This window comes from Misgurnus anguillicaudatus, chromosome 21 (genome assembly GCF_027580225.2).
Source record: "Misgurnus anguillicaudatus chromosome 21, ASM2758022v2, whole genome shotgun sequence".
Taxonomy (NCBI): Eukaryota; Metazoa; Chordata; class Actinopteri; order Cypriniformes; family Cobitidae; genus Misgurnus; species Misgurnus anguillicaudatus.
Window position 1 is genome coordinate 12,416,007 of NC_073357.2, and position 23,936 is coordinate 12,439,942.

General features: G+C 37.9%; 1 protein-coding gene across 4 annotated transcripts in view; it reads right to left on the reverse strand.

The window, feature by feature from the left end:
- The window catches only part of trmt10b (tRNA methyltransferase 10B), a 53,370-nt gene extending 35,969 nt beyond the window's left edge, over window positions 1-17,401 (reverse strand). For 2 of the 4 annotated variants that reach the window (XM_073859633.1, XM_073859632.1), the window contains exons 1-2: window positions 16,781-17,245; window positions 16,585-16,693 (exon numbers count right to left, since the gene is read on the reverse strand). In XM_073859633.1, coding sequence (XP_073715734.1) covers window positions 16,585-16,693; window positions 16,781-17,113 — 442 coding nt within the window. In that variant the 5' untranslated portion in view covers window positions 17,114-17,245. The other 2 variants (XM_073859634.1, XM_073859635.1) reach the window with 2 other exon arrangements.
- Between the last annotated feature and the right edge of the window lie 6,535 nt (window positions 17,402-23,936).

Below are 23,936 nucleotides of genomic sequence, written 5' to 3' on the forward strand. Positions count from 1 at the left end.
TTAAACGTTGCAGTCAGTGTTTCCCACAGATCTGAAATTTACTTGGTGGTGGTAACCGGTAAAAAGGGCAATCATTACCCACTGACAAATAATGGTCTACTATACATATGACGAAGAACTAATAATGTGTGACACAACACAATACTTTGATTTATTGAAAATTAATATTAATTTCACATTATATTTCATTAATCTAAACACTCCAAACTTTCTTTGACATTAACAAAGCTGACACTGTTTGTCAAAGCACCACGAAAACACTTACTGTTTTTGCACTGATATATGAAGCAATTAGACCCCATTTATCAAACTCAATATAATACAATACTATGTATAGTATATTAATAGACAGTGCAGGTCTATAGATTATAAATGTGACTGATGTTATGACTGATGTTATAATGGTAATAATTTCTATTAAATAGGCACTTTTACTGCTTCTTCTGCTCTATCTTTCTATTTCTCTCTTGCCGATTTAAAAAGCTTAATCCACTTATTATTTCAATAATATTATCCCACTTATTTTATTTTCAAATCTACTTGCTGTCCGGTGACAAACTTTACATTGCTTTGCTCGTTTAGTGCAATGGGCTTGACATTAGCACTGCTTTTTTGCTACAATCTGTGCAAACTTAATATGGATATGGTTTTAAAAAATATATGGTTTATTAATAATAAGATTATTAAAAACATGTGAGAAAGAAAACGCAGCGCGTGGTCGTAACAAGAACCATCGCCATAGAAACCGAAGGCACGCTAAACCACATATCTATGCGCTAAACTGCACTCGAGCTTTAGCGCGGTAGCGCTCATGGCCGTTTTCCGATCGACTCGGGTTATAAACTCAATATTAATCAGACTTGGGACCCAAAGTAATTAAACTAGGACCTAACCGGACCCGACAGACCATTTAAAATATAAACCCGGAACCATACGGGTCCCGCGTCCTCAGTGAAGAAAGACCTCTGCTCAAGTTCAGAAACATGGAAGACACTGCGCTTGCGTCGCGTCGCACCCAATTCATTGAGAAACAGCTGAGCACGCAAATGCACACTGATGGGGAGAGACACGACGTGCTTTCACGCAAAATGAAGCCAACGTGTTGATGGCTCAGAGTCAGAGCACGTTATAAAACGTATTCTTAAAATCCACATTTATGTTTTAATAAATGCTCATAGTAAATCATAGCATATTGTCTAAAACATTAGGTAGCACATTTGCGACCCATTAAAAATTAGGGTCGCAACGGCAGTTCAAAAGGTCGCATATGCGACCATTTTGGTCGCAGTGTAGCTCCCTGTACATACTTGGTAGTTATTATGTAACTCTAGATAAGTACTGGGTAATAACAGATACATACTTGTAGTATACGTGTAGGTATTCTGTAACTAACGAGAAACATTACTGTACTTACAAAAAATTTACAATTTTAGTATTTAGTATTTACAGGCAAGTTAGGGTAAATTACAGGTATTTATAGTGTACATATATGATAACTAATATCAAACACTTCTGTACTTACAAATTGTATATACACAATAAGTGTGTACTAGTGAATGTACCCAGTAGTTAATGCGTAAGATAGTCAATGGTTGGGTTTGCCGGACAGTGACATGTATATGATGCTACATCTTAGGTGTTAGGTTTTATGTAATAACTGTGTAAAAAGCATCACTTTATTTTACAGTCCTGTTTCCATGCAGTAACCATGGACGTACTAGTGAATGTACCCAGTAGTTAAAGGGATAGTTCACCCAAAAATGAATATTCTGTCATTATTTACTTACCCTCGTGTTGTTACAAACCTGTATACATTTCTTTGTTCTGATGAACACAAAGGAAAATATTTTGAGAAATGTTCGTAATCAAACCACTCGTGGACCCCATTCACCTCCACAGTATTTGTTTTTCCTACTATGGAAGTGAATGGGGTCCACAACGGTTTGATTACAAACATTTCTCAAAATATCCTTCTTTTTGTTCATCAGAACAGTTAAATTTATGCGGGTTTGTGACAACATGAGGGTGATTAAGTGATGACAGAAGTTTCGTTTTTGGGTGAACTATCCCTTTAATGCGTATGATAGTCAATGGTTTGGTTTGCTGGACAGTGACATGTATATGATGCCATATCTTAGGTGTTAGGTCCTATGTAATAACTGTGTAAAAAGCATCACTTTATTTTACGGTCCTGTTTCCATGCAGTTAGCATAGACGTACCAGTGAATGTACCCAGTAGTTAATAAATGCATACGGTTATTTAATGCTTGGTTTAAAGGACAAATATACTGAGTCGGAGTACCAAAATGGCACATCAGTAATGTTTGTTCTTAGTTATCATATACGTATGGTATAAATATAACTTACACTTGCCTGCAGGTACCACACACTTATCGTGTATATACAATTTGTAAGTACAATAGTGTTTCACGTTAGTTACAGTATACATACACCATATGTGCCGTCATTAACTTACACTGGCCTACAGGTACCACACACTTATCACGTATATACAATTTGTACAGTAGTACAGTAGTACAGTAGTGTTTGATATTAGTTATTATATATGTACACTATAAATACCTGTCATTTACCCTAACTTGCCTGTAAATACTAAATACTTATATTGTACATTTATTTGTAAGTACAGTAATGTTTCTCATTAGTTACAGTATACCTACACTACAAGTATGTATATGTTATTACCCAGTACTTACCTAGAGTTACATAATAACTACCAGGTATGTGCTACTGGTGGGTACAGTAATGATGCCAATTAATTGCCATGTAGATACCTAAAAATAAGTACCACACATTTGTCCGTAAGTACAACTTATTTACCATATATGAACAAGGTAAGTACACATACTGTAAAATAAAGTGCAACCCATTTATCTGTGGCGTAACCCATTTTGTGTTATTGCACTGGGCACAATTACCACACCCGTAATTTCCATTTTGTAATGGACTAATAGTTCTCTGTGAAAGACTGTGTGTGCAACTCTGAAAACGGGCATGTACTAGATGATCTTTTAAGTTTTTTGCTCGTTTATACACTATCAGTGGAGGGTTAAGGAAAATTGAACTAAGCTCAGGATCAGATGACAAAAGATGCCAATGTTTTTTGAAAATAGATCGAATTAAATAAGATTTGTCGGAATGAGTCGTAATGAAAGTAAACAAATGTTTTTTAACCTTTTTTGTCCTCTTCTTTAATAATTGAGCGCGTGTATTATGAAGAGTAGTATCAAAGGCTTCATCAATCCATTCTGTAGGATATCCTCTTTCTAGGAATTTCATTTTCATTGTCGTTGACTTCTCAATAAAATCTGTATCAGAGTGACAAATCCTTCTTAATCTACAGAACTGACTCTTCGGCAAACCCTTCTTTAACGAGGTAGGGTGAAAGCTAGTTGCGAGTAGTAATGTGTTGCGATCGGTTTCTTTAGTGAACAAAGTCGTGATTAGACGGCCTTCATTCTTTTGTACCCACATATCAAGGAAATGTACTTTCAAATCACTCACTTCCAATGTAAATTCCAAATCCTCAACAAATCCGTTAAGGACAGACACAAACTCATTAACATCATTATGATTACCTAAAAAAATACAAAAAATGTCATCAATGTATCTGTACCATTTTATGATCCGCGAACAAAAAGGATTTTTTCCGCATTAAATACAAAACATTGTTCAAAGAAACCAATAAACAAATTGGCATAGTTAGGGGCAAAAAGAGAGCCCATCGCTGTTCCACTGATCTGGAGGAAAAAATCCATATCAAACTTGAAATAATTGTATCTCAAAACATATGATGCCATCTCGATCAAAAATTCTGTCGGGGGAATAATGTCACCCCGTGTGGAGAGAAAATGTTTCAAGGCATTAAGTCCTCCCTCGTGTGAAATGTTCGTATACAAACTGGTAATGTCCAAAGTTAATAATAAAGACATATCCGGTAGATCATGTATCTCAGAGATCTTATTGATGAAATCAGTAGAGTCCCTTATGTAAGCAGGTAAAGTCTGTACATAGGGTTTAATGAAAAAAATCAACATATTGAGATAGAGGTGCTAATAAGGAATTTGTCTGTGCCACTATAGGACGACCTGGAGGATCTACTAGTCTTTTATGGATCTTAGGCAAAGTATAAAACACAGGTCTAATAGGATGTTGGCAATATAAAAACAAACTCAGATTGAGAAATCCAACCCTGTGATTTGGCATTTTCCAAAAAGAATAGTACATCAGATTGATAGCTAATTGTCGGGTCACTCAGCAATTTTTTATAGAACCTAGAGTTTTGTAATTGTGAAAGGATCTCTTTCTGGTACTTCAACTTATCTTGGACAACGATAGCACCTCCTTTATCTGCGGGTTTTATAATGATATTCGAGTCATTCCTTAATTCCGTCAGGGCTTGTTGTTCATTCAAAGAGAGATTGTAAGTCATTTTCCTGCTAGAGGAGCAAGTTTTTAAAACCTCTTGTTCAACCACTCGACAGAAAGTATGGATAGTATGATTTGACACATTAGGGCAAAAAGTACTCTTTGGTCTAAAGGGTGTCTTCAGTGAATTCGACTCTGATTTGGTGAAAAAATATCTTGGCTTCAACAGTCTAAAACATTTAAATAGATCAGTTTTTAGCCCAAAAGCATTTACACCACAGGTCGGAACAAAAAACAATCCTTTTGACAAAACTCCAATTTGATCATCAGACAGTTCCTTTCCAGAAATATTGATTACCGTCTCTTTGAGTAGCTCTGGGTCCACGGTCGTGCGTTTCTTTGCGGACCTGGAACCTCTTCGGCATATCTTTTTCTGTGGGGCCAGCGTTCCTGAGCGCGTTTGCCCAAAAAAGGTGAAGAACTCTGGGCACTGGAATCACTGTCCATGGTAAAATCACTGCCAGTAGAATCGCTTTGTGCATGACCAAACCATGATCTAGTTACTCTCTTCTGTGCATAAGGTCGTGATACACCACCGGAGGCTCCCCGGGCTGATGAATGGGTCTCATGGGTGGAATGGTTGCCAATATTGGCACCAGCTGCTGGACCACTGTCCCAAGGATATACCTCATTTCGTAGATAATCTTCAGTATCACGTTTGTATTTTTTTATTTTTATCTCTTTAAGGTGATCTCGATATTTTTCAGTAGACACCTTAACTGAAGCCAGAATCGAGTCAAAGTGAATTTGTGGGATAGATTTAATCTCCTCTTCTAGTACCGTGATATTTGTATGAGTTTCGTTAACATCCACCGATACTTGTTCCACAATTAAAAGCATCAGGTCCATAGAGCACTTGTTGAGAATCTCACTCCATCTCCTTAGGAACTCCTCATTCTGTTTACACAGAGTCGGGGGTTTGGGGATTCTTAAACCACGTGGAATTCTCTTGTTTCTCCAGTATTCGCTAAGTGTAGATCCATGCATCTTCAATTGTATTTCCTTGTGGTACAGTCTTTCCAGTTTAATTCGATGTTCATCATGTGATAAATTAAATTCCATGTCCTGTGTCGCAGTGGCGTAGCTATGGGTGGGCCTTACCTGCCTATCCAGTAAAGCCTATTAGTTATCCTAATGAGTAAATTATGTTGCAATTATCACTATACTTGACCTATAAAATAAATATTTTTTTAAACTCTTGTTTGCTATTATAATAAGGAATAAGTTAATTTTGTAAATAGTAGTGCAATAAATAGCGCGTTTCGAACAGCCTCCTCGCCCCTCCTACACCCCACATCATAGAAATGAACACCCGGTTTAAGGCTGACACGTATGGAATAATGAGAGCTGCACTGCTTCATTGTCTTAGAATGAAGGTCACGAAGACCTTCGGTGAGAAGACTTTATTACAGCTTCATGGTGCACCCTTTAACATTACCGTTGAGGATTCTGAACATGAGGTATTGATTCAGCAGCTAAAAAAAGAAAAGTCTTTGCAGAAAAGTAACATTTGCGCCCACTTTTGCGCCCATGAGCCTGGTCTGAAAACGAGTTGTGTTCAGGCGCATTGTTGGTGAGTTGTTATTTTAAAGCAAATAAAATAGACTACGTCACTGACCAACTAAAACCTGCTCTTAAGTCAATGGAGCAATATTGCTTTTGTTATTTAATGAGAGTGTTAGTAATATGCGCCTACGGGACGACAACGCGCATTTGCTTATCACATGGATGCGCAGCAGCACACAAACGTTTAAAATATGAAAAAAATCAAAGGATTAAAATGTTAAAATGTTTAAAAACATTATTATTGAGTGTCTTGACTTGGACATAAATGAGGACCGAGTATGAGACGTTAGAAGGCGTATAAAGCTGCTTCACCTGTAGCCTGGTAAGTAATTAAATGTTTTGCTTTAAATAAATGCAAATATTGCATTTATTTAAAAAAAAAATGTAATGCTACCCCAGACATGTATTATATATGATGACTTTGTACCTGTGAATATGATGAAATGAGAACCGTTTTTATGTTATGCTTAAATTTCAAAACACCCGGCGCTGTTCTAGTGCTGAAACGGCACGTTTGTAAATTATTGATCTCCTGTTTGTTACAAATAAACTATTTTTAAAGTACAAACCTTTTCTTGCATATTTGTAAATTATTCTTTGAGATTACACCGATCATGCTATCCATACATTTACAACAATTAAAAGCCTGCTATTTTTACTTCCATGACTGAAAGAAAACGACTTTAAAAAGTTTTAATGAAGAATTTCGTTGCAAAACAATATGACTCCGTTTTTAACATTTTTGTCAAATTATTATTATGTTATCAGGTTATTATTTTGTTTTATGGTGCTACTTAGCTGTATTTTTTAAGTTATGAAGGTTTAAATCAAAACAAACCAACTGCAGTTGAATTGATATTAATTGGAATGCACAACCAAATAAACGAGATTTCTGAAAAAAAGCGGAATTATCTCTTTTTGCAACGAAACTCTTCAAATACCAACAAATTAGGCTTCTATTTAAAGTATTTTTAAAGTACAAAGCTTTTCTTGCATATTTGTAAAATATTCTTTAAGGTAAGACTAATCATCTGGGCTATCAATACATTTACAGTAATGAAAAGCCTGCTATTTTTACTTCCATGACTGAAAGAAAACGACTTTAACAAGTTTAACCCTTTAGGCGCCAGAGGTTTTTTCCCAAAACGTTTAATTTTGACATGTTACTTTCAAAAGGCTATAAATTAAACGTGATAAGAGATAGAGACTTTCTGTAAATTAGAGAAATATTAAGGATGACACACTTTATGGAGGGGAATAAAATGTCCCATTAAATTTGCATATTATGACAACATATGTGGCAGCCATCTTGAATTTTCATGAAAAGTCACATGTTTGAATGATAAAATGCAGCACTTCTTTCCCCCAAAATGTCCCTCACCTTCTGTATGCTATATTGCACAATACTGAATGCTCAGGTAAATAGTAAGTAGTAAACAAACTGATCTGCGCGCCGATAGACTAACGTTATGCATAATGGCTCCTCTGCCCCGTGTATAACACCGCCTCTGCTCCTGCTACGAGCCGCATGGCCAGATCTGCCTCGCATGCGCCCCGAGTGGAGAGAATTTGCACAGCTGGGACTATTGCCATTACTGTCGCCGTGATTGCGAGGAGGTGCATGGGACGGAGCACTGGAAGTCGGCCGCTTGCCCGACAGACTCCCAGGGCCCGCTCGGGAAGACGCAGCTCGCTCTACATTGCTTGCACGGTAAAAAGACTGGACGCGCATATTACCTCCAGCATCATTTCCCACACCTGTAACACGCCTGCTAACCCGATGAATTCTCCGACCCCGTGTAACATTCCCACCACTGACATTGGGCAAAGGATTTATCATGTGCTTGGTGTATAGCTACACTTTCACTTTGTGCAGCCGCACGATTGCAAAGCAGGGGCGCGTCTGAATCGTGGTCACTAAAAATGAATCACCAGCATCTTCTGAAGGCAAATATTCCCCTTCAGAATCATTGTCAGCGAATATAAGACCCAACACTTCATTGCAGGTAAGCTTTTTTGATGCCATTATATGATCATGTATTGAAAAAACTCGCTGAGGTTATCGCTCTGATAAAATGACTCACTTGCACACTAGCTATGCTGTTGTGCACTTCAATGCGCTCTTGCTCTAATAGTTTGTATAGAAGCATGATGTTTTTCTGAGTCGCGTATAAAGTAGGACATGTCTGCCATCTAGTGGAGGGGGGGGATGAACGAAATTTGACACCCTATGTGACAAAATCGGCAGTTACATTCAGTGACGCATCTTGTCGACAAAAGTCGACCGTGGCGCCTAGAGGGTTAAATTAAGAATTTCGTTGCAAAACAATATAATACATTTTTAACATTTTTGTCAAATTATTATTATGTTATGAGGTTATTATTTTGTTTTATAGTGATAGTTAGCTGTAATGTTTAAGTTATGAAGGTTTAAATCAAAACAAACCAACTGCAGTTGAATTGATATTAATTGGAATGAACCAAAAAACGAGATTTCTAAAAAAAGCGGAATTCTCTTTTTGCAACGAAACTCTTCAAATACCAACAAATTAGGCTACTATTTAAAGTATTTTTAAAATACAAAGCTTTTCTTGCATATTTGTAAAATATTATTTGAAATAAGACTGATCATCTGGGCTATCAATACATTTTTTGTCAAAGAGTTAATTTCTTGAAATGTAGTCATGTTCAAATATAAGCAAGCTACAGGGTGCGTGTAACAAACAAACCACTCAGCCGACAAGCAACCGAGTGTGATTCAGTGAACGACCAATGTCGCACACCTGTATGTTCCGGTTAGGTGCGTTGGATAGAGAGACAATAATAGTCCACCAAACATATATACACAAGAGATATCCCGCACACTAATAACTTGCAAAATATTAAATTAATTTATTGCGACGTTTCGATCGTAAGATCTTCTTCAGGCATATGAACATGATAATGGTATCACAAAGTATTTTAAAAATTCATAGACCAATCACATCAGACAATGATCACCAACTAATCACAGTATCGGACCTTCAATGACCAATCAAATTTGTCTAAAATTTTTTCATCACATCAACAACCTCAATATCATACAAATCAGAAACAGTCTATAATGACAAGAGAAAAACATCATAAACCGTACATACTGCATGAAGAATTAGAATAAATAAGCATAATGCAAAACTCCATCAACAATTTTAAAAACACAATTTTTTACCTCAAGATTATAACATCACATTGAAAAGGGCTTCATCATTTAAACCAAGAGGCGATAATGTTTGTAAAGTAAAAATTCAAAATAATTCACGTCTCTGTAGGAGCATGTCAATGTCTCCGCCTCTCGGTGGCATAGTCACTTTTCAGACAACAGAACAGAAACTATGTAAAAATAGAATTCAGTTGTGTTAAAGGACAAGTTCAGTATTTTACACTTAAAAGCCCTGTTTTCAGATTGTTTATGATGAAATAGAACGGTTTTGACTGAAATTTCGACATATGCGGCTGCCCTGAGAATTTTTGGGTGTTTGTGTTTCACCCCCACCCCTACAATGGGTTTAATGGTGCACTGGAACAATCCTTCCTAAAATGCATTAAACTTTCGTTTACAAAGACGTGAAACTCACCGAGTGGTCAGGGGTGTTCACTGGTATGCTCACACAAAAATCGCTGCAAAAGATCCTTTCCAACAGGTGTTTTAGCATTCGTTGTTAACTTGTGGACCTATTTTTCCAAACGCCTCACACCCGTACATTCTTCCGTTGAGAGCTTAAAGGGAAACTTCACCCATTTGCATTAAGCTTTGTATCGTTAGAACCCCAATCATGTTTTTGAATGGTTGTGCATCATTCCATCAGTTTCTCCTGAGACGGGAGAAATACTCATTTCAGTGAGGCACTTCCTTCTTTCAATGATGTAAAAATAATGATTTTGCGCCATTGAAAGAAGGAAGTCCTGTATCTTTGTCGAGGGTGAAAGACTACAGACACTCATTCCCCATTTTTCCAAGGTGGGGGCTATGGGTGGGACCCACACACGCTAAAGACCTATTACAGATCAGTGGGTGGGACTTAGGAAAATATACGAACACAGATGCTAAGCTAAGCTAAACAGAAGTTGTGGAGCAAGCCAGACTTCGTGTTACAATAACAGCGGAAGTTAATCAATATGATATAGAAGAGGGTGATTTCGCAAGCGTGATGCTCTAATCCGCTGTTCATTGCACCTTTATGAGCCACAATACAGCAAAGAGCTCAGGCAGATGGAGGAACAGAAGCCCGAAGAGAAGCCGGAGCCTGGGCTTCGGCTGAGTAGAGGAGCCCGAGGAAGACGCCGCAACCATCGGCCTCTGCTGCGTAGAGAAGCCCGGACTGATAGTGCCTTTACTCTTGCTGTGTGGCTTCTTTATAACATTCTGCATCAGATAAGGATACGGACGTTTGTTTGGTGAAGGTTTCCAGGCAAGAGAGCAACTTTGCGCGCGTTTGGACATGTTTATTTCACAGACGTGTTTCGGCTTACGAGCAACGCGCTGCGGAGTATATGAGCTTGGACGGACTCTCGCTGTGTGCTTTCGGTTTAACATTTCTCCATCAGATAAGGATATAAATGTTTGTTTTGTGACCGTTTCAGGGCACTTTGCGCGTGCTTATTTCAAAGACGTGTTTCGGCTTACGAGCACAAGCTCCAAGAGCTGAGGCAGCGCGTCTGTGGAGATATTGTGCAGGGGACGCGTTTATGTGGAGGATGCAGGGATAAACGGACGTCTGATTAAAGTGAGTGTTTCTATTTTCTGTGAAGGTGGCGTTTATGTACACAATAGCATATCTGAGCGATGTTTTATATGTCTATGTGAAAGCAATGAGGCTGATATTACGCAGATGTAATTACAGTAAACAAGAGACAAAAAGAAAATTGGTAAAACTAAATAAACATTTAATATGCATACCCTTTTATAAGTAATTGGAAAGACATTCGTACTGCGGATCTGAAAACGCACGTTACAGTTTGAATAAGACTTTGCTACACACCAGGCCAGAGTGTTATTGTGTGTAACACAAAGTAACATCACATTAAAAAGTAAATCATGATTGGTGTCTGTCAGACACAGTGATGGCTATTTTCTTTGTTTTTTCTAACGTGGCATTTACACAATAGCATATCTGAGCCGTGTTCCGATTAATGGGAGTGGCTTGCAGAGCTGTGCATTGTGGTGCATAGTGGGAGTTGTAGTTTTTCATACAAATGTGCTCTAAAGTCACGTTCTGTCTTTTCTCGGTCAAATAGGCACAAAATTCTAAATTTATGTTACATTTCGACTACAAATATGACCCACTTTCAACAAAGATTAATGTTCCAATCGATGAAATGGCCCTTTAAATAATAGACACTCCAGCCCAGGTGGTGGCGCTAATCCGCCTTTGCCAATTGCAAGAATACAAACAACGTTTCGGCGCGGAGTAATACCGTACCTCACAGCACATTTAATACAAGTCAATGGAGTTGGCAAAAACTTCGATAAAACCTGTTGGAATGCGTAATTTGCAGCGATTTTTGTCTGAGCATACCAGTGAACACCCCTGACCACTCGGTGAGTTTCACGTCTTTGTAAACGAAAGTTTAATGCATTTTAGGACGGATTGTTCCAGTGCACCATTAAAGCAACACTATGTAGTTTTTTTACCTTTAAATAATGTCTCTAAAATTATTTCAGTGATAGAACAACTTTTAACTGGACAAATTGTAATGTTGCTGCAACCTGAGCAACCTCCTAGCTGCTACAAGCACACTCTGAAAGTGGCGTTGGAGGGTAGAGCACACAGCCCCGCCCCTCCCCCTGCCTGCAGAAGAGTGTCTGATACAGGCACTGTTGCGCTTTACAAACAAATGGGGGAGCTGTAAGTCATTTTTACATGGAAACTACATAGTGCTGCTTTAAACCCATTGTAGGGGTGGGAGGTGAAACACAACCCGAAAATTCTCGGGGCAGCCGCATATGTCGAAATTTCAGTCAAAACCGTTCTATTTCATCATAAACAATCTGAAAACAGGGCTTTAAGTGTAAAATACCGAACTTGTCCTTTAAAATGCAATATAATGTGACGAATCAAAGAGTAAAACACGACGCAATGACGTCACATATATGCTAATCAGCGTGTGACTTCATCACCGCCACAGTCTCTCAAAATCCTGTTAATTACACTTTTTTTTGCTAACATATTCATCAGGGTGTACTCCTTTTTGCAACACCCCATTTGATTTGAGTGTGTTATTTTTTTAATCCTAAAGATGGTCAGTGACTTTCACTCTTTTGTTAATAAAAATAAATGTTTAATAAAAACTATTTTGTAAAAAAGAAAGGAAATTGGCCCCATATTTGCTAACAAATGGAGAAAAAATCTTAATTTTCAAAGGGGGTGTACTCATTTATGCTTTGCACTGTATATATACAAAATACACACACCCATATATGTAGTAAACAAAAATTTATATTCTGCAAATGATTAAAGGTAGGGTATCACATTTTGAAAAATGCTAACGGTAGCAGACTAGCAATGAAATCACGATCCCACCCTCCATTCAAATTGCCATCCAAATTCACGCCTCTTTCAAAACACATGAACACGCACAGATCAGAGAAAACTTTGCAGTACAAATTGAATAACATAAATAACCAACATAAACAACTGGTTTACATCAGAATTAGTTAAGGCACACTTTTGGTTGTGTAGACGTAGTAAATATAATGTTACTCTAATCCTTAAAAGAACACAAATTACATACGCAACAGAATGTTTCATCAAAGTAGAATATCTGAATCCATCTCAATACAAACATATTGTGTACCTACCTTAAGGGCTGCAGCTATCGATTCTTTTTGTAATTGATTAATCTAGCACTGAATCAATCGATTAATCGGATAAAAATTTTGTGTGTTTTTAAACAACCAAAACAAATAATGCATAACGAAAATGACGTGGCTGTAAAATGTTCAAGCATTTGGCTTTTATCTCTAAAAAAAAAGAGGTATTGACATTTGGCTCCAAAAAATAAGCCTATTTAAATTTTTACCCATTTAGTGTTTACAAGTGCTAGTGCCAACAATTAAGCACTTTAATTTATTAATATGCACAACAGGTTTCATGCTGTAATCTAGCCCTGACATCAAAGTAAATATCTGGTTTATGTAGATTTCTACACCTGCAGCATTTACCATTAGGCTACTAACAAATATATAATTTCTGGGGTGAGCCTATTTGCTATGGTAACAATCTGTGTCGCGCACGTGCGTGTGTGCACACTTGCTGTGCGTGATGAAGAGTGACACCCCAGTCAGACGTACAGTTGCTTCATTGCAGTTTGGTTTTGGCAAAAATACATAAATTCATTTTCAATAGAACACTGCATTTGGTTTGCATCACTTGCATTGCAGTGCATTTTAGGTGAAGAATCTGTTCCAAAAATCACAACATCACGTCCCGCTTTATACAGTGAATGAATGCAGCTGAAATTATTGTTGCGTGGCTACATAAAAGTTTAAGCATATGTGATGCATTGCGCAATTGGTCTGACTCGCATGAGAGAGACGAGGGTGTGTGTGAAGGGGTTCTTTTTTAGGCTATACTCTCTTGCAATTGAACGTGAACACGTTTGTTTACTATTTAAAAACATCAAAGCTAAACATCATATCTACTCAAACTGCATAACGGCATCGCTACAAATACAGTATGGGATTAAAATCAGCAAAAGCTATGTTACCTTGTTTCAGCGACGCTTGGTGAAACAGCAGTGGATGTTTTCGGTTCAGATGCTGAATGTAATGTAATGATCCCAAACTTTAGACATTCTCCGCCGTTTATGGACATATTTACTCTCCGCCATCGCGCCAACTAAATTCAAAATGTATCACGCGCTATGATGTGCTTCCTGAACATTGAACAACGATCCTTGTAAACAGTGGCAGCTCTAGACAAATTTCACTAGGGGGGCCAAGGAGGGGCCAGTGTTTTACCAGAGGGGCACATTAAAAAATGGCAAGAATGATATTTAAAGATTATAGGGGTGGTTACAGGAATTAGTTTAAGACAGGACTTGGCCTTAGTTGAATTAGGAAATATAACTAGTTTTAACAAACATGCCTTACTAAAAACATTACTTGTGTGCATTTTGAAGCAAAACAAAGGGCAATGATATATTTTAAGATGGCACTGACAGTTGTTTTCAGTTTGGACAGATCTTACATTTATTTTAGTCGAGGACTAGTCTAATCCCCTTCCAGGAAAACACCCCTAAAACTTTATTTGACTTTACAATCATATAAATATTTATTTAATACAAGAGCGAGTGCAGGAGCAAAAGAGGAGCTGGAATCTTTTCTAAAGCCCTCCAACCGAAAATCATGCGAGCCTACTCAATAAACTTTATGAAATGCAAACTTTTATAAAGACAAACGTTTGTTTCAGTTTACATATAAATACACACTGCTAGACAGTAGTGACCACAATCTAATCAAAATTTAAAATAATATTTATTTTAAATTGTAAACATTTTTATATGTAACATTTAATTATATTCCTCCAATTTTATGCACGTATATGTAAAAGCATAATTACAGCGCTTTTTACAATGTACTATTTAAAAAGTTAGAGAGATGTTGGTTTTGCTGGTTGTTGATGAGTAACAGCTGTGAATGATAACAACGCGCTTAAGCAGCCATGTCACAGGAGAACAAGTGAACAGTGTCCCAATGTAAAGTGAGCTAGAGTCCTTACTAGTGCCCAAACCTGCATACACATTCACAACATCGGGAGGTTGGGAATGAATTGAGACACTCACCGAGCAGCACCTGCAGAGTGTAGAACGTTGTGTCGCATTAGTTCCGCTTTTGGCGCTTGCGTGTAAAATCAAAATACATTTATACTTTATTTTATTTTGTCAGCACGGGGTGGCCACAGGGGTGGCCAGGGACATGTCTACAGAGACACGGGCCACCCTTGGCCTCCGTGTAGAACCGCCACTGTGTGTGAATCAGATCTCGGCGCGTTTAGTGTGCGTCATAGGAATTTAACGAGGCTTTGAGGCAGAATTTTTTTAATCAAATTAATTGAGTAACTCAATCGAGTAACTCAATGCAACAACCCTTCAGACCCTTTGCCTCCTGCAGCTGTTTGCATCTTGTGGTAAAGCAGTAAAGTTACCGATGTTAATTTGGGTTTTTGCTGTTTGCTGATCCAGTCAGTTTTTGCTGTTGTTGTTATAAAATATGTCTTTCGTTTTGTGGCTCCTGTGCAGGCTGTCAATTCAGCAGAAAAGTTTGCCATTCTTTCCCTCTGTTTACAGACAGGAGGTGAGGGCACATGAATGCGCCGATGGCGTATGGTAGGGATGCTCCGGTCGATCGGCCGATAATGCTTGCTATGCTTCTCAAATAATTACGTTGAAATGCCACTACATCCAAAAGCCAGGGGGCGCTCTCATGCAGAAACTCAAAATGCGCTGTAGACAAAGAACAATACACACGCAGCTATGATGACACGCAGCTCCAGGAAATGGCTGAAGGATATATTTATATTGCTGTTCTTTAAGCCTTTTCAGGTATTTTCATGATAATAAAGAATACGTATAATAATTATGTTTGAAGAGTGTTGTTTTTTCAAATGCATGTTATAAATGATTCAAACTAACAGCGATTTCAGATCGCTAAGGACTTACTGATCAAAAGCCGTAGTACATGAAATAGCTGTGAATAAGATCGTCTGTCCGATTCAGAATAGTGATCATCGGCCACATATTTTTAGTGGAGATCGGCATTGATCGGCGCATCCCTAGCGTATGGTGTCTGCATGAACAAGCTGCACGGTGGGCATTCAAATTACGCTTATGGATGGGGACAAAAAAGGCAACATCCGAGATCTATAATTGGTTAAACATTTTTTGATCCTACGCCTTCACAGATGACTACAAATACATTTCACAAATACATTTCTACAAGTACATTTAAACAACTTAACATTGCTATCAGGATGTGAGGAGACTTTTAACCAGCATAACTACAAATGTTTCAGGATCAAATGTGATACCCTGCCTTTAAATGTGATAAATCGTTACGCAGCCCTAATATTTTCACACCACGCCACATTGATATAATATTAAACAATGTTTGCAAGCACACAAAATTGTCGATGCAACTAGAAAAAAATATGGCCAGAGAGATATTTTTTGAGATAACTGCTGAGGAAATTAAGTCAGACACAAAAACATTTGGATTAGAAAAAGAAACACTGGAAATATTCCAGATAGCTATAATTCTGTTAAAAGGAAATGGCTAATATTGTTTCCTTCATCACAAAACATGAGTGTAATATTGCGACCACTACTTTATGTTTAGAACCAGGTTCTGTAGGTATTTCCATAGAGAAAACCAAGTAAAGATTAAAACACTATGAAGTTTTTAAATAAAAAGTATATAACAAAAATTTAACAGACTCACTCAAACAAAAGGAAATTCTCAAGTAATTTAAATCTCCACAATCCAACAAAATATTCTGCACAGCCATACCAAAGTGTTTAAAGGAAAAAGGTCATCTTTATTTTGACTGTTGAGCTTCTTCCTTTGTTTCTCCTCTTTTCTTTTACTTTTCTTCGCCTCCACTTTTCTCTCCCAGTTACGCTGCTTTCGCATGACATTTTTCTGCAAAAGTAATACAATTTTGAGTCACTGGTAGCCTACGTAATAATGCTGAAAAGCAGCAATAACAAAGACAAGAAGTCAACTTACAGAAAACGTCCTTTCTTCTCTGCCAATACCAGCGGGTTCGGTTTCCACTTCGATACGCATAAAATCAAATACATCGGAGATCAAGGTGTCGTGTGGTTGCAACAGTCCTTCGTCGTAACAACGAAGATATTGTGCCGTTTCGTTTTCCATTCGTTTTACTTTAAATCCAAGATAATGTGATATTTCCTTACAAGACAATAACATTACATTAAATAAAATAGCTCTTAAAAAATCTAGACGGCAATAACTCAATCGAGGGTCACAACTACAACTAGTGCAGTTTGTATCTACGTTCGGTGGTGTGGTTCCAAACATAACATTTTTTTTCGTCATATGAAATGAGGAAATAACACCATTAGATCCCGTAAAGCTATAACGTTATATAAATAAGAAATAAACAGAACAAACGTCTTTAAACGGTTTAAGAGAACTGACGAGATCTTTTTTAAACAGACTAACACATCCACTCACCTGACAACTCCTCTGAGTGTCGCACTGTGATGACGTAGACAGAACGTTTGGATGCATTGACGTCACTTTTCCACGTGACTACGCGAGAGCTAACATAAGTCCCAATTCGCCTACTTATACTACGACCTAAAAGTATGTACTGTTTTTGTGAGGAAAATGTACGTACATTTGAATGTGTAGCAAAAGAGTATGCACGTTCTGGGACGTACTTCGATGACGTCATGCAACGTGAACGACAACGTGGTTGCCTAGTTACGCACACCAAACGCAGGTCGTTTGTGAGGCGGCTGGTTATGATGTTCATGTGCAACAATGTGTGTAACGAAAGCTACTTATTTTAAAGTCAAAATAGTTAAAGTTTATAGTATAACTATTGTTTAACGTATTTTATGCTTATTTTGTACTTATGTATGCAAATCAAAAATACCGCGATGAAAATGAACTATGCTTTTACTATAGTAAAAGTTTAGTAACCATATTTCTTAATAAAGTTAACATTTGTACAGCCACAGTATTACTACAAATAAGTCAGTGTGGTTAAACTATGATTAGTGTAGTAAAGTTGTTTATTTTCATAAGGGTTTATAGTAAGGTATAAATCTAAGACAGAAATATAAAAAGAAATACATAAAAAAGACACATGCATGACACAGTACTACAGCCATGGTACTTTATTTTCACAACATCAACCGAATATTACGAGACAATGAAAGATAACTTTAATTAGGGTTAAACATTTGAATTCTTACACTTAAAAGCTGAGGGCGCATCTCCGCTGCTGCGTCTGGCTGCCATATTTACATCACCACAAAGCTCCTCCCTCCCGCACGCAATGGGTTGTGGGTAATATTAGCCGTTAGAGTGTGGATCGATCTGCACTTCGAAATCTAACCAGAAATAGTAGACCATCTGGGTATCTTTGGGATACTCATTTCAACATACTACGTTTTGGGACGTACTAATTCTAGTTTCGAATACTATTTAGGACGGATAGTATGCGAATTGGGACTCAGCAAAGGTGTGTTCGACTTCATGCGGCGCTGCGCAGACCGATCGGTGGCTGACTTGAAGCAGTGCATTCCGGTTAGTAATTTGGTCCGACTAACCCCCCAGTCACATTAGCTACAGGCGACAGAGACAGAGCGACAGGCTACCATTAATTTTCAATGGAAGTGGCCGTTTGCCTGCGACAAGCGACGAGCTCGGCGCTGCGCGAGCAAGGCGGGGCCAAAATAGACAAGCAGGCTATTTTATGCAAATGCTGAGCGATGCGACAAAGCGACTGCCAATCGGAGTGAAGGAGCAGCGTGACGTAGGTCTGTGGTCGAGTCTGAGAAAATAATTCAAGATGGCGGAAAAAGCGTATTTATGTATATATCTGATAAGTTTGGCATTTTATCTCATATATTTTTTACAGCCCCCCTTGTGTACAGTGCATTTCTTTGCGCCCCCCCCCCAAAGAAATTTTATGAAAAATTTGTTCTAAAATGTAAAAATTTTAATTAAACAAAACATATAAAATTAAAAGTAGTGCTGTTGGTTAGTAGCCTTATATATTTTTTTGGTTTAATTACACAGAATTCATGATAAATTAATGTATTTTATAAAATGTAATAAAACTGGGGCCCCCCTGGCACCATCTCGCGGCCCCCCTGGGGGCCCCGGCCCCCAGTTTGAGAACCACTGCTATATAACATCGCGACTACATGAAAAGAGCTCTAACTGTTATAAAAATACAGATTTGTGAGCATTTGTGGAACTGAGAGCGTGAAAATAAGCACGAAACACACGTGATTGTTGTCATGTGGTGAATCCGACCAATGGTGAAACAGCTGTGTCGTCATTACAGCCCGTGCAGCTCCTCTTCGCGAACTGCGCTGGCTAACTCTGGCGGCCGATCTCGAATCGCTGTCGCGGTACTTAAAAACCATATGACACAGTCACGTGCCTGCAGCGCCAGCTGAAGTCGGACAAAAATACTAACCAGAATGCACTGCTTCAAGTCAGCCGCCGATCGGTCTGCGCAGCGCGGGATGATCTCGAGCACACCTAATGTGACTGTAGGGTTAAGCTGGCGCTGCAGGCACGTGACTGTGTCATATGGTGTTTAAGTACCGCGAGAGCGATTCGAGATCAGCCGCCTGAGTTAGCCAGCGCAGTTCCCGAAGAGGAGCTGCGCGGGCTGTAATGACGACACAGCTGTTTCACGATTGGTCGGATTCACCACATGACAACAATCACGTGTGTTTCGTGAGTATTTTTACGCCTTCAGTTCCACAAATGCTAACAAATCTGTATTTTTATAACATTTAAAGCTCTTTTCATGTAGTCGCGATGTTATATTGTGTCATCTTCATCCAAATAAAATGGATAAAAAACGTAGACCCCACTACATATATTTAAATAATATATGCTTTTGTTAAACTTTATTCTTGTAAAAACACTGCTGTAAGCCTCTTCAGTTCCACTCATGCTCATACACGGACATTCAAAACAGTATAATTCACTTTTTATGTAGTTTACATGTTACAAATCATGTTTAATGCGATTAAGCAAGCAAACGACACGTGATCAGCCATGCCTGACGTAAATGCAGCAAACTACGGGAACCACAGCGCGTCCAACTTCACGTCTCCGTTTTCAGCTCCTCCCCGCCTGCACGCAGCTAATCTCGCCGATCGGTTACATCCAGCCACAGCCGATGTCGAACACACCTAATGAGGCTGTTTACACTTGGTATTAAGATGTGTTTTCATCGATCGGATTACAAGTGGACGAGAGAGACACATTACGTTTACACCTGGTACTTAAATCCGTCTCTTTTGTCCACTTTCGACCGCTTCTGTGCTGAATACTATGAGGGGGTGGTCTGTGAGACGGTGGGCGAGTCTCTCTGCTGTCATTCAAACCCGAGCGGGAGTAATTATGAGTTTATATGGACGCAAACTAATATTATGTCGGAGTGCACTGCTTGTTTAGCAAGTAAACATGCAGCACAGTGTTTTGTACATGAGTATGTAAGAACTTTCTTTTAATTTTCTGCACAATTGATGAAATAGGATCGCGGAACTTTCACACGCTTTCAAAACGAAACTACAGATATCAGCCGCTTAGTTTTATCAATGAAAGGCTAAAAATAGCGCTGTTCACCGAATGTTCACGCCAGAAGTCAAAAAATACGTAAAACTTGTGTTTAACCCTATAACTGTCACTGCCCCTTTTGAGTGGGGGGGTGAAAAGGTGATCTGCACGTTAAAATGACTATAACTCTGGCATTCTTTGGTTTAGAAGCAAAATCTTGGTCTCTTTTTTAAGAAGACAATTTATAGTTTTACACTGAGGTGTTTGAAGTTGTAAATATTAAATGACAAAAAAGTTATACCCGTTTAAATTTATTTTCAATAATAAAAATAATGCAATAAAGTATATACTCTCTAATCAAATGTATATAAAAATTAAAATGTTTTACTCTCAAAACACCACACCAATAAAGACACAAGTCTCAACTAGTTCTGAACCAAATTTTAGGTGAAAATAACAAAAAATGAAGTTTCTGTCAAACTTTTAGTGGTTTTACCAACCAAGGCCACTAGGTGTCAACGGTTAGTTGCAATATCTTGTCAAAAGTTGATAAATTACTGTCTCTGCATTGTGTTTAATGCAAAAAGGTTTTGAAATATGAAAACTACATTCTTAGAGCTTTCCAACGATATATAGTTTGTCAAGATTTTTGAAGATTCATATATTCATTTTGAAGAATATTAGAATTATGAATATATACAAATTCATATGGACTCCTACTGGGTCAGTGACAAATAACAAAATGACTGTCCCTACTAAATTTCCATCATCAAATGGCCTTGAAATATGAAAACTACATTCCTAGAGCTTTCCAACAATATATAGTTTGTCAAGATTATTTCAAGTTTATAGGGTATTAGTGTTATAAATTTATAATCATTTATATGTATTCCTATGGGGTGAGTGACATTTAACAAAATAACTGTCCCTATACAAATTCTATCATCAAATGGCCTTGAAATATGAAAACTACATTCCCTAAGCTTTCCAACAATATATAGTTTGTCGAGGTTATTTCAGGTTAATGGGATATTTACAAATAAATATGTAATAACATTTTGGGCCCAACTGTTGGTCTGCGACATTTTAGAAAATGACTCTTACTGCATACTTTTTTTTTCAAAATGATGTTGATATATTAAAACTACATTCTTAGAGCTTTCCAACGGTATATAGTTTGTCAAGATTGGTGTAGGTTTAGACTATGTAATTATTGTTTTAAATATGCAATGCCAAACGTCCCACCTGTGGGACAGTGACAGTTATAGGGTTTTAATACCTCAGATTACATAAATGGGCGGAGAGAAGGCGGTCGCGTGTGGCTGTTCGAACGCATTCAACCAGTGCCGGTCTTTCCTATACGCAAACTACGCAATTTGCATAGGGCCCCGCACCACTAGAGGGCCCCCTTGATCTCAGAATTATTTAAAACCATTATATCAAAGAAAAATTATTATTATGTTTAATGAAAACAAGACGCTATAATTTAAATAATTTGCAAACTTCCGAATTTATGCGGGTTTTTAAAAATACTTAATGATTTCTTAAATCAGTGATATACTCGGACAACATGCAGGCAGTTTCTCAATCCGAAGGCTGCAGCCTTCAGAGGTCACATTTGTAGGCTGCATATGCGTCATAAAAACGTATTTCAGAATATTAACAATTATAATGTTGACTATTATTCTTAGTTAATGGTTAATTGTTATATTATGTTTATGACTTGCAAATGAAATGCTAATTTAACTTAAATAAATCAGGCTTGATGACGTATGCAGCGCGCATATGCGACATCCGGAGGTTGCAGCCTTCAAATTTAGAAACGGCCGCGTGGATGACGCAGAAGAGTGATTTGGTAACGATGCGCATACATATGCCCACCATTGATTTAAAACAAAGCTATCCGTCTGGGGCAGAATAAAGGGGAAAAAACGTGAAGCAAGGGAACAAGATAAAGGATTTGCGCGAGCAGATTACATATATAGTCAATGCAAAGACGCATCCACACGCGTCCTAGCATGGGGCGATGCAAATGACGCGAATTGGGTGACGCAATTGCCGCGAAAACACGCGCTTTTCCCTTTGAACTTCAAGAACGCGCTCTCGCGCAGGATAATTTGACATCATGAGAGAGAGAGAGAGAGAGAGAGAGAGAGAGAGAGAGAGAGAGAGAGAGAGAGAGAGAGAGAGAGAGGTAAGAATGGTGTCCACGTCGAGAAAACTTATTAGAAGACTTGAAATTTGTAAAGGATTAAAGTATATGTCCCTCGTTTAATTACAGTATGTTAACTGGATAACACTGGATATAACTCATTGTATAGTTTAATAAAATAATGTATTTTGATTACACAAATCAAACCTAACTATATGATTGTTTTCAGCTGCTGACCAGCATAGGGAATCTCTATGGCTAATTTATAAGACATGTTGCTGATACAGTACCGTGTGTTGTACCTTATCTTGTTAATTGAGTCTTTTGGGCATCTTATGCCTAGAATTATTCAAGGAGATTGATTCTTTTAACTTCCTTTAAAGTTTGATCAATTGTGCATAATGACATGTGCAACAAATGGATATAGGGTGTCAAACTCATAGATTTCCAATATTTAAAATCAGAAACTATTTTTAAAATATTTGGGGTCAACCTCTATGACAGCTTTAAAGGGACACGTAATCATTTTGCATCATTGAAAGAAGGAAGTGCAATATCTTTGTTGAGGGAGTGAGACTACAAACACCCCTTTTCTTTGTAAAATAGGCACCAAATTCTAAATGTATGTTACATTTCGACTACAAATATAACACTTTCAATAAAGATTAATGTTTCTACGGGTGAAATGCTCTTTTAAAGCTGAAACTTATCAAATCCTATCAGAGGTCCAGAATGTCATTGAAACACACCAGTGGCTTTGCTGTCATCAGTATTAAACATGTTACCCCTCGAAGTACCCCTCCCCACAGAGAACCCCCCCCCCACATAACAAATCCCAATTTAACCCCTGTGTATTAACAGTATGTATTTATATTCAATTTAATTTGATTCATTACATTCATTTAGATCAGGTAAATTTTTTAGTGCTTCTCACAACACATTTTAAACCAAAACAACTTATCAGCAAATACATGTTTCATGTTATAATCAGCAAGTATATCAGTCAGGGTTTCAAAGTAATGTGCATATGGGAATAATATACATTAACAACTAACTAACAGCAACATTGACTGGGTTTTACCCAGATAGCACAGGTACGTCTGTAAGATGTCTGGTAAAGATCTGGAGATCTGGAATACATCTGGTGTGTAAAAACATCTTATAAAGGAAAAGAGCTGCTTTACATACATTCTAAATCAAAAACGTCTTGCAGACATCTTCAATATGTCTATATGACATCTTTTAGGAGACATCTCACAGACCTATTGCAGATGAGAAAACAATCTAAATAAGACATCTTGCAGATGTAAACACAGACATCAAATAGACGTCTTCAAGATGCATGTGTGCTATCAGGGTCTGAATGCACTGACAGAGGGCCCCTCACAAAGCTTTGCTTAGGGCCCCCCAGCATCTAGGACCGGCACTGCATTCAACCACATGTGCGTTCCG